The sequence below is a fragment of the Corvus cornix genome, chromosome 3, assembly GCF_000738735.6.
Source record: "Corvus cornix cornix isolate S_Up_H32 chromosome 3, ASM73873v5, whole genome shotgun sequence".
NCBI classification, from domain to species: domain Eukaryota; kingdom Metazoa; phylum Chordata; class Aves; order Passeriformes; family Corvidae; genus Corvus; species Corvus cornix.
The window spans coordinates 56,377,127-56,388,539 of NC_047056.1; the positions used below are offsets into that span (position 1 = coordinate 56,377,127).

Consider the following 11,413-nt stretch of genomic DNA (forward strand, 5'->3'; position numbering starts at 1 on the left):
TACATGACAAAGGCATTCAAATGTAGCTCTAATTCAGGATTACCTGAAAACAAGGATACAACCAACTACAGAAAAATGGGGATGTTCTTTGTTCACATAGATACTTGAGCCCTCAGTGCAAGTTGCATGCCCTTCTCTGCCTGGAGGAATTTACCTGTCTCCTAATTACCTAACCTTAGCCCAGGGGTACACATGCTCATTGAGCAGAAATAGGACCACCACACAGATTCTAACACAAGAGTCACTGGACAGTAGGAAAAGTAGGTGGAAAGACCCTTCAGCTAGCGTGAGGGAGCACTCCTGGACCCCTAACCCTTTTTCCTGAATTGCTCTGCATTTTACACAGATCCTAGACAAAATTAACGATTATGTGTGTATATAAACCATCCAGGACCAGAACTCAGTGCATTTCCTGATCTATGACAATTAATGGTATTTTTTGGGAAGTGGGAGATAAGAGTTGAAACCTATCCCAGATGCAACTGCATGAAATGCCTCATCAGACCTTTCATCAATTAGAGTCACTTGGAAAGCATCAGCCTTACCATGGTAGTGCGAGACTAATCACTTAGTTAACATTAAGAAAGCAAATAAAAAAGCCCATAGTATATATCTTGATATATCTTACCTCAGCTTTTAATCTTTTACTTCATTAGACTTGGAAGAAGTAGAATCCCAGGAAAAATAAACTTCTACAAGGATGAAGATTTTTCTTAACAGGGAGTTTGAAAGATTGTGATTATGCCACTTGCTGGAAAGTGATACAACTAAAGCAGCACACAAATACTGAATATGTTTATTCACTGTAAGTTATCGTAAGAGGACATTTTATATTTCTTTCACAGTGGAAACAAAGCCAGATGAGCTAAATCTCAAAAAAGCACTGTAAATAAAAACCCTTCTCACAACATGTCTGCAGAATTCACAACTGCAAAGCTGAGGCAGAATGTGGATCTGTGAATCTATAAAATAATTCTTCATTCATGTAAAAATACATGTAAGTGGACTTTTTATTTCCAGGGCTGTTAGAAACAGAAGTACACCAGCAAGAACAAAAATGTATAGAAGTTTTCAAAATCTTTTTTAGGAAAAAAACCCCAAACCAGAAGCAAACAAGAAAACATAGGCAGTCCACACTATATGACATGTTTTTCCTCACATGTGTTCTGCCACTGACATATGGAAAAGAATGAAAGGACCATTTTAACCAGCACATTTTCAGTTTTATTTTAAAATCCTTAGATAAGTGTTAGGTGAATTTCAACTTACATTTTTGCTTTAAATAAAAATAATTACAAGCTTTTGTTCTGTAATTTTGGGTAAACAGAAAACTGGCAAGCAAACAAACTTTAGTGAAAAAAACCCAACAGCTCTGTACAAGATTCCATTTTGGAATTTTTATTTTAGACACAATTAAGGGTTTCTTTTCAGATTAAAACGATTTCATAGAGTAATTTTCATGCAACAGAGTGAACTTTTTTCCTATGCTGTCTGACAGCACAGGAGACAAATGTTCACATGGAACAAGTTGTTAAATAGTTAACCATGAATGCAAATACACTGTGAACTTTAAAGAAACTATTTCAACAACAACAGTTAGGGTTTATGGGACATCAGCAAGGTGTGTAAACCAAAGTGTTTTGGAAATGTTTTAGTTACAGCAAGAGTAACACCACAGTATTTCCATTTTTGCTGAGAACACATGGAGCATCTATCAGTTCTAGAAGTGATTCTGGAAATGACACCATCAACTGCACCAACCTTAGTAAGTAATTACCAGATACATTTTAAGAGATTCTCAATGATTTTTAAGGTTTTGAAATTTTAACAGGAATATAAGTAGCGTAAAAAGTCAGAAAATTCCTTATTATTCCTCTGTCTTGTTACAGAAGAACATTTTATGATACCTATCTCTTGCATCTGTATCTTTCAAAACCTCATTGAATAAATATGCTTTACAAGTTTATGCATAAAATCTGTTTCAAAGAAAAAAAATCCAAAAACTAAGAGCTGAATTATTTTAAGTTGGCTTCCCCAGCCACTGAAATAGTGTAACTGTGTCTGACTTGCACAAAATTATATAATTTATTTCAATATTCTTACAAGCTTCTAGTCATTCAATCAATTTATTTTCCACATCAATTTATCTTAAGAAACCATATATACATAAGAAATTATTGTAGATATCTTACACAACTTATCAAGTATTCAGACAGATGTGTGTACTGGTATTCACTGTGCCTGTGACATTACTTTCCTCCTATTTCATCAACAATGAAAGTCATCACCATCAAAAATTGACTTACAAATACAGTTGTTCAAAAGGTAGAAGACAAAAATAGAAAGTAAAAAACATTTTTTGTTATGGTACTCAGAATTACTGAAAATGCCTTTGGTTTTTTCCATAAATATTCAAATGGCATATGAAACGAAAATCTCAAAAATTTGGATGTACAAATCAGTAACTCCTGAGTTATACTGTAGAAGCATTTTGGGCAATCAGTTGTAACACAGATGTATAGAAGGAACTTGCTTGAATACTCAAGTTAAAAAAACACCATATTACAGCATATGCTATTCTTCTAACACATGCTTTATGTTATGTTTTTAATAGTAAATTCCACCTAAATGCAATAGGCTCATGCTAGTATTTCATGAAGCTGTATTACAAAAGGAATTAACACTGAATAGCTACAAAAACGTTTCCTATTTTTAAGTAAACTGTAGCAAACCCATCAGCAGAGCACAGCGCCTCATTGGAATATGTCCTCACAACTTTTTTGTGTCATGGGAGACTGTAACACTGGCATTACAGCAACATTGTTTTTTCTTTTTTTCATACAATCAATCAAAATCTTACAAAAATATAGCCAACCAACATAAAATTATGCTGCATGTTCAATTCTGCCTAGAGATAGCACTTCACAGTTACAGCTATGGAAGTCAAGTATTTGGAAGTTACGGCTGTGCATTCCTTACACAGCCATGTAGTCACACCATATAAACTTCTCTTTGTGAGGGGCAAAAGATAAAAAGTGCACTTTTAATCAACTGGAGAATAGAACTATTTTTTTTCAGCATGACATCATGTCTTACATTAGCATTCACACGCTACGCTAAGAATTCCATGTATTTTAGTACTTTTCATAATGCAGTAACACTGAGCAAATGCTGCTGCATCTCCTAATTGATTTTGTATTTTGTAGGATTGTATTTATCATAACTTCATACTACTAATTTTCACTGATCTGCATTGTGAGCTCCCAGAAGTAACAGCCTGAAAGCAACCTGGGCACAGGGACACATAAACAACCAGTAAAAAACAAAACCAAGTTTGTCAGCATGTGTAAGGACTGTGTAAGACGCAAATCTATGCATCAAGGGTGGCCTAAGCAGTGACTTTCTCTTCTTGTCCATTACACACCTTTAAACCTCTCCAGCAAATTAAGTCTGCACCTTACAGACAATCTGAGCACAGGCAAAGCAGATTTCGTCCCAAATTCGTTTTGTCTCTCTGAGCAAGGTGTGGTCTCATTCCACATATTTCATAATTTCCATCTCTCGTTCTTGACCCAAAGTTGTTGCTTCAAAATGCATTTGAAACAAGATAACAGCATTTTCAAAGATGAGACACTGAGGCTCCAGTGCACAGAGTCCTCGCGTCGTTTACATAATTGATCAAAGCACTAAAGCCAGAGTGCTGCTGAGCTCTCTCCAGTCAGAGAAACCTTCAGCAGCCTGACTTCAGCTTTCTTGACTGGATTTCTAATTTCTGCAGTTCAATCAGGTGCCTAAGGATGAGGATGAATTCACTCTGTAGGAGTACTAAGCCAAAGATACACAGGAGATGAGTAAATAGAGTAAACCCAGGTCTCAAAATCAGAACTCTACCTACAATTGCCTCATTGCCTCATGAAATTCCTTGCATCTTTGTTTTTGAATACTTGACCTTGAAACCTTAAAATACTCCTTCAGATTTAAGAAGAAAATAAACACAAATAATCAAAGTCATCAGCATTTGGAACATACTTATCCACTGTATAAATCTTTATCGTATGAACATAACGAGCAGCAGCTTTGGAGACCAGGGTAGAAGAGTAGAAATAGGCACCTAACTCCAGTTAACAGGAACCTGTATGGCATATGCTTCTCTAGCCCGTACTTCTCAGTGCAACTGGGGATTCTATTCCCTCCCTGAAAATTAAGGCATCCCTCTTAAAAACAACCAACCAGCCAAAAACCCACAAACAAATACATTTGACAAATAAAGAGAATCATCACAACAGAAGGAAGTAGCAGTGCTTGAACCTCATACATACACTGCTGACAGGCCACCTGCAAATCAAGTCTGCATTAAATCTAAAATCCAGTTAATGTAACTGCTTGGTTTCATTAATTTGTTTGTTTGGGGAGGTTTCTCTGTGTGCTTCTTCTTGGTAGAGCTTTGTAAATAAACAGTATCTTCAATACTCTTAAAATGAGATTGTCCTTTCTCCCATTAATCTCCCTACCAGGTGGGACAACTTCTCTCCCACAGGCAAACTGGCTAGCAACATTCACTTGTGCTTTAAAATTGAAATTCAATTTTCAATTCTACATGAATATTTACAAGCTGTCACCCAATAACTTATCACTTAATATAAAGCAAACTATACTCAAAACATCAAAAGAATCTGTCTGGAATTAATTTCTGAATTGTCTAAAGTACTAACCTTCATGCAATGCATGAAATGACGTGGAGTATAAATTATTCTGAAATAAGTAAATTCATGCTAATGTGGCATTAGGGAAATTGTTTCTGAAGCAAATTTTTCACTTGTTAAACTTTCACTCATTAAACTCATACCCACTGATGAGGAAAAAATATTATGGAAAACTAAATAATCATCTTAAAGGTCTCCTGAACTTGGACATTAGGAAAACAAAATGTATTGAAATGCAGATTGATTTACATGTACAAAGACAGTTCATAAATTTTTGCACATTAAAGTCTTTTGTGGGACAAAAACAACAAATTACTTTGGAGGAAAAAGTGCAAACAGAAAAGCATCTTTACTGAAGCCAAGCATGGAACTCAGAAAGTTCCAAAATTAAACTCAGACTAAATCTCTCTTTCAGAGTATTAGGAATCGTTTAACTAAAGGCCAGCATCAAACTGAACTACCCCGTATTTTCCACTTACCATCCACTCAGGTTCAGAAGCCTGAACTTGCTCACCTTGTCCAGGTTTTAGGCCAACCTGAGTGTCAGATTTCAGTGTTCTCAAACTACAGAGAGGTGCAGGATGAAACTTATTCAAGGCTTGATGAAATGGGACACTGTGTTCCCATTTTCTATCTCCTGTCAATTTTCTATAGTTTAGATCACCTTTGAAAAGAAGCAAGTTTGACTTCTGTAGCTCAGCATACAAGTCAGGAGCAACTTCACTCATACTGGAAAAGTCATGTGGTAAAGTCCAAAACATGTGGTCACAGAAAACCCAAACTCCCTTTTTCAAATTGCCCTCCCAGTTTATCCCACATCTAGACATCCACATATGATTAGCTGACCCCAGTTGTTTAATAGTCCAGTTAAAATCATGCTTTGTGGTATCTGATACGTACCATGGAATACTTTTTCCATGAAAATAGACTTCATCGGCTAGCTTTGATGATAGCAAGAAATCAGCCAACACAAGATCACTTACAAGTTCAAATCCAGCATTATCCAGGATTATGTCAACTCTAACATTACTTCTTTCTGTTCTATTTTTTTTGGCATTTACAAGTAGTGACCAAACTTTTTCCATATCATTCACTAAGATGTAAGGTACCATGTTTTCCAGGGATTGCAAGGGACTAGATTTCTGAGAGCTGTCTTGACCAGCTGAAAAAGAAAGGTCACACTTATTGCCCCACAATGACACCTAGAAGGAAGAAAAAAAAAACAACATTTGCTAAGTCTCACTGTAGTTAGATTCTAAACTTTACGTACACTATAAAGATTTTGTTTCCTTGGTTTTGGTTTAGGTAATAAAGGTTCTAACTCCACATATTCTTCCCAGCTTTAATAAAACTCAACTTCTTGCACAGATATCTGAACATAGACAAGATTTTGTGGAAGAAACCAAACAAAGCTCTGGATTTACACAGGCATCAGAAGTGACAAAGATGGAAGATTTAGATCATCATAAACACACTGATCACAAAGCTCAAAACAGAAATATTCTCCATACTGCAATTCCAAAAAATATCAGTGGTAACACAGAAAAAGGAATAATAAAAGCAGCTTTGTTTTTTTATTACATGCAGCCAAATAAGTATTTTAAGTATATATATTTTAAGTACTCACTAATGAGCCCTTTGTAAAGATTCATCAATACTTGGTGTGCACTGTTGCCAACTAACAGACTTATTTGTAATCCCATGATACTTTGGTGTTTCTACCCAAAGGCACTATATTCCAAGAATAATGCTGTTATAAAGCTTTTAAACCACTTCTGATTCAGACTGACTTCTAATTTTTTCTCCAAAGAAGTCTCAAAAACATTTAAAGTGCCAACTAAAATTAACTGTTTTAAGAAATTATAGGTAAACATCAAAAACGTAATCTGGAACTTGACTTAAAGTGTTTGAGAGATACTGGTTTTGAAGGAAGAATTGATGGGTTTTCATACACATAATGAAGACCAGCAGTTAATAAAAAAGTGTCACATTTATACAAGTACACAAAATATAAATATTTCCAGAATAGCAGCAATACAGTATGGCTATCAGGACTTCATCACACTTCTACAAACAAAAGATCCATATTTTTATTTCCATATGAAGTTCAGATTCTTTATAACTTCAAATTCTTGTTTGTTTCATAGGAGAAATATTTTAAATTATTGTGTTAAGCACTACCAGTTTACCTGCAATAGCTTAAAAAGTTCCTCCTTAAGTTGCTTTTCATCTAGATCCTTGATGTTCTTAAGAAGTTCCTGAAAGTAAGTGCATAAGGCAATAACAGCTTCTTGGGATTCAAAGAAATTTTGAGCCTTTCCTTCCTTAAATACGTCAAAGTTGTCAATAGGTGGGCTAAAAAGAGAAGAACAAATATGTTGACACACTTTCCACATTTTTCATGACAGCACATGCAAATGAAGCTCAAAGGTGAGCTTTTTTAGACTGTATTATAGGCCCTAGTTAGATTTTCCACTTCTCATTCATCATACTATATTTTCACACCTCTCCGTAGCCCGATGTTGTATCTTGCTAAAACAGACACTACGCAAGGCACCTTTATATAACAATATATTCTGAAAGTGAACAAGTATTCAATCACAGCAATTCTGAGAACTGTCCATACGGTGAGCACTTTGAACTCCAATCTTCAGACAAGAGAATTAAAACTGTAACATACAAGTGAACTCAAGTCAAGAAACGCTGGCCTGATTTTAAACGTGCTTGTGTGTGCTGGAGTGTACTTCCCATACCAAATTCTCTTAAAGCGACAGGAAGTTATTCCTATGAAAGTTTTTACTAGGATTTTGGAAAATTACCATGACAAATGAGAATGTTGTCATATATTAAAATTATAGACCAATCTATTATGAGACATATTTGCACGAAGACCTTTCAACAAACAATTGAACTTCCATCCAAGTATATCCTTAAGAGCAACTAAATAATGGAGATCAAGAAACTTAAAGCGTACTACTGAAAAGTATCTGCTCAGCTTTTAAAGTGTAACCCAGTGGAGCAACTTCATATTTGAAGCTTTTGGTACAAGAGTTCAAATTACACAACATACCAGTAGAAACTGAGTCCCATTACTGTATTTGCATCTCCACAACACTACGGGTAAATCCAGCACTCATGAAGCTTTCAAATTTTTTTGGCAGCATTGGGATCTTAAATTGTTCATTCCTACCCCATGACGTTGTACTGGCACATCTCTATGGTACCAGCACAACAAGCTTTTCCTGGCCAGTTATTTTTAACCAGTGTCAGCTCCCAAAGTTCAACGCAACACATGGTCTACAAGCACTGCTGTAACTAAGAAGCTGGTGTAGAATGAACAACAGCGGCTGCTTAAGATGAGTCTGCTGCTCTAAGAAACAGTTCTCTAATGGTAACTTCAGATTTCAAGCCGCAAAACACGTTAGAATTACCAACAGATTTGTGGCTCTCATATACTGTGTTTAAGGCTTAAGAGAAAATTCTACACCAACAAACCTTTTAGAAATGCTACATGATTTTCATTCACATTAGTCTGCAAGGTCAAGCTATACAGTCAAGCTTAAAAGTTTCCATGCAGACCAACTCACCAAAACTGAAGCATAAAAAAATGAATAAGCTTCAAATTCTGCTGAATTGAAGAAGTAAAGGTATTAATTTTAAATCTGAGGTGCAAGATGAGGAAAAAGGAGTATGGTAAAAGCTTAAAATTTTCCTTTATCTTACTCCTCAGCTGTCTTGCTTTTTCCCAAAACAAAAATGGGTAAGAGCAGTGTTTTGCAAATTAACACACCAATCCAGTAAATACGTACTTCTGTGCTAATGCTGCATGGATTCTTCGATACATGTAACACTCTACATACAGCCAAGGGGACTGAAACCAACTTGGTTCTCCACTTCCATTTGGTAAATTTCGTTGGTAGTCCAGGTATTGGTTCCACAGCGCAGCATCAGGCAGCTCATCTTCCAAAGGGGTCACTGGCTTGTCTGTTTGCAGCTCATTCCGCAGCTTGGAGAGGAAAGATATAGCTCTCTTCTCCGCTTCAACACCCTTCTGAAAAAAGTGGAGAACAAAAGTTCCTATTCTGTACATTTATTCCTGTAGACACAGATCAGCCGTTCATGGAACGTGCAATATTTTAATTGCCAAATGAGAGCTCCCGACAAATCAGAGCTCGATTCAACAAAATATATTTTGGTGAATAAAGCTCATTTCAGATCCAACATCCTAAAATGAATTTCATATGGAATTTCTTTTTAGATTGGACTTCTTGCTTATTAGAGGTGATGAGTGTGTTGAAACACAGTCATGTTAAGAAGGTGTTACTGTCTATCAAACACTGCATCAACACAAAAACCCAAGTAAGTGATGAAATTGCAGAAGTGACAGATCAGAAAAAGGTTAGACAGAAAGGTGTGTTACAGAACTAATCAAAAATAGCTACTAGAAAGAAATGATCTTTAAAAAATCAGACAAAAGGATTGAAACAAATAATGACTGTATAAGACACCAGTAAAAACAAGGCAGAGAAGGGGTCTCAAGGACTAGGTGTGTGTGGGGGGGATAAACATCAGGGAAAATAGGGACCTTACTCTTACCTCACCATGTTCTTCAAAAAATTCATTTTTATGTCGATGCAGAGTATCAATAACTCTTGTGAGGATCTGGGGCAGTCTGTCTTTAATTGTAAAATATGCAAAGGATCTAAAAAAGAAAGGATCAGTATTGTATTATTGTCAGCAAATGATGAAATAGCTTCAATTTCTAAAAACAAATGCATGATCTTTGTGCTAGTTTGGGCTAAGGTAGAGTTAATTTTCTTCACAGTAGCTGGTATGGGGCTGTGTTCTAGATTTGTGCTGGAGACAGTGTTGATAACACAGGGATGTTTTCCTTACTGCTGAGCAGGGCCTGCACAGAGTCAAGGCCTTTCATGCCTCACCCCACCCCACCCCACCAGCGAGGAGGCCCTTGCACGGGATACCAGAAGAGGACACAGCCAGGACAGCTGACCCTAACTCACCCAAAGGCTATTCCAGACCATATGGTGTCATGCTCAGCAGTGGAAACCAGGAGGAAAAGCTGGCCAGGGAGCCTCTGCCCAGGCATCAGTCAGCTCGTGGTGAGCAATTGTTTTCATTTGCCTTACTTGTTCTTCTTGGGTTCTATTTCACTTTGCTCTTTTCATCACAATTTATTCTCATTCCAATTATTAAACTGCTCTTATCTCAGCCCACAAATTTTCTCATTTTTACCCTTCCCATTCACTTCTCCCCGCCCCGCTGAGCTGTGTGGTGCCTTGTTGCCAGCTAGCCTTATAACACAACAGTATTAAAAGTAGCTTTACGTGCCTTTAAAGCAGTGGACAGCAATAAAAAAGAAAACCGAAACAAACCAAAAAAACCTTCAAACTGGTCAGGTTTTTTGCCTACTTTTGCAAAAAGTGATAAACAGCAGTCTTTTCAAGAAAGAAAGACTGGCCCTACCAAAACAGCGAGAAATTGCAGTTAATTCTAGGCTAAAACGCGACCTCTATTGCTCAGATACCCAGATGCAAAATCAGGGAAACGTAAAATTAAAAGTGCAGGTATCTGCTCAAAGTTTACCACGTATCTCATATCAACAAGAAACGCGCTCTCCATTATACACTTGATTTACATTTTCTCTGAAGGCTGTTTATGTACGAGGACAACAACTAGAACGCGGCAAGGCCCGCAAAGAACGCAAAGCGGGCCTGCAGGATGATTTTTATTGTGACATTTCTACCCGGTGCGTCGGAACCCCGGAGCCGAGCAGCTGCACAGGGGGCACGGGACGGGCGCCGATACCGCTCCACAGCCCGCTCCGACCGGGGATTGCGGCGGCGGCAGCGCCGCGCCCGCAGCGCCGCCTACGGGCCCCGGGTGCCACCGACGCTGCTGTCCCCGCCCGCCCCCCCGGGCCAAGAGCCGCCCCACGGCCCCGCCCAGCGCCCGAAAACCTTCGCTCCCCGGTGGCGGGGCGCCGGACGGCCCCTCAGCTCACTCCCGCCCCCCGCCTCGCTGCCGGTGACGAGCGCGCCCGGCCGTGACGGACCCCTTAAACCTGCCCGACAGGGACACCGGGAGCGCCGGTACCGCCGCCATCTTGCTCCGCCCCCCGCGGGCCGGCGCCCCGCCCTCCCCCTGCCCTCTCCCGGAAGCGGGCCCAAGCGCCAGCCGGACGTTATTGGCGCGCGGGCCGCGCCCCGCCGCGCGGCGACGGACGGGCGGGGCGTGTCGGCCCGCGCGCCCTGGCGGGGCCCGGCGGGCGGTGGGCGGGGCCGCGGCTCGCGCGGCGGAGAGCGGCGCGCCCCCTCCCCCAGGTCAGTGCTGGCGCGCGGCGGCGGCGGGAACCGCCTCGCCCCTCCCGCCGCGGCGGCGGCGGCGGGCGCGCGCGCGGGGCGGGGGAAGGGAGGGGAAGGAGGGCCGGGCCGGCGGCGCTGCGGGTGCCCTTGGCGGCCCCGCGCCCCGGCCGGAGCTGCGGGGGAGCCCGCGCCGGGGCAGGGGAGGGGGGCGAAGCCCCTCCCGGGAGAATCCCGGGGCTGCGGGGCCTGCCGCAACGCCCGCGAGACGGGTGTCGGCGAGCCGAGGCCAGCTGCGATCCTGCCGCGGAGGGGAGGGCCTCGCGACGTTCCTCGCGAGGAGGGCGCAGTTTCGGGGCGAGCACGAGCCCTGCCTGCGGGTGCGAGGGG

The 11,413-nt window shown here is 40.4% G+C and overlaps 1 protein-coding gene across 2 annotated transcripts; it reads right to left on the minus strand.

Moving 5' to 3' along the window:
- Positions 1–992: 992 nt before the first annotated feature.
- ARMT1 (acidic residue methyltransferase 1) lies at positions 993–10,870 on the minus strand. 2 transcript variants are annotated; one of them, XM_039569315.1, is made up of 5 exons: positions 10,777–10,870; positions 9,300–9,405; positions 8,513–8,754; positions 6,893–7,058; positions 993–5,905 (listed from the first exon to the last, which is right to left on the minus strand). In XM_039569315.1, the coding sequence occupies exons 1-5, from the start codon at positions 10,824–10,826 to the stop codon at positions 5,138–5,140; spliced, it is 1,332 nt and encodes a 443-aa protein (XP_039425249.1). In that variant the 5' UTR covers positions 10,827–10,870; the 3' UTR covers positions 993–5,137. The 2 variants fall into 2 exon arrangements, with proteins under 2 accessions (XP_039425249.1, XP_010399172.2); XM_010400870.4 differs by lacking the exon at positions 10,777–10,870 and adding an exon at positions 9,725–10,616.
- Positions 10,871–11,413: the final 543 nt, after the last annotated feature.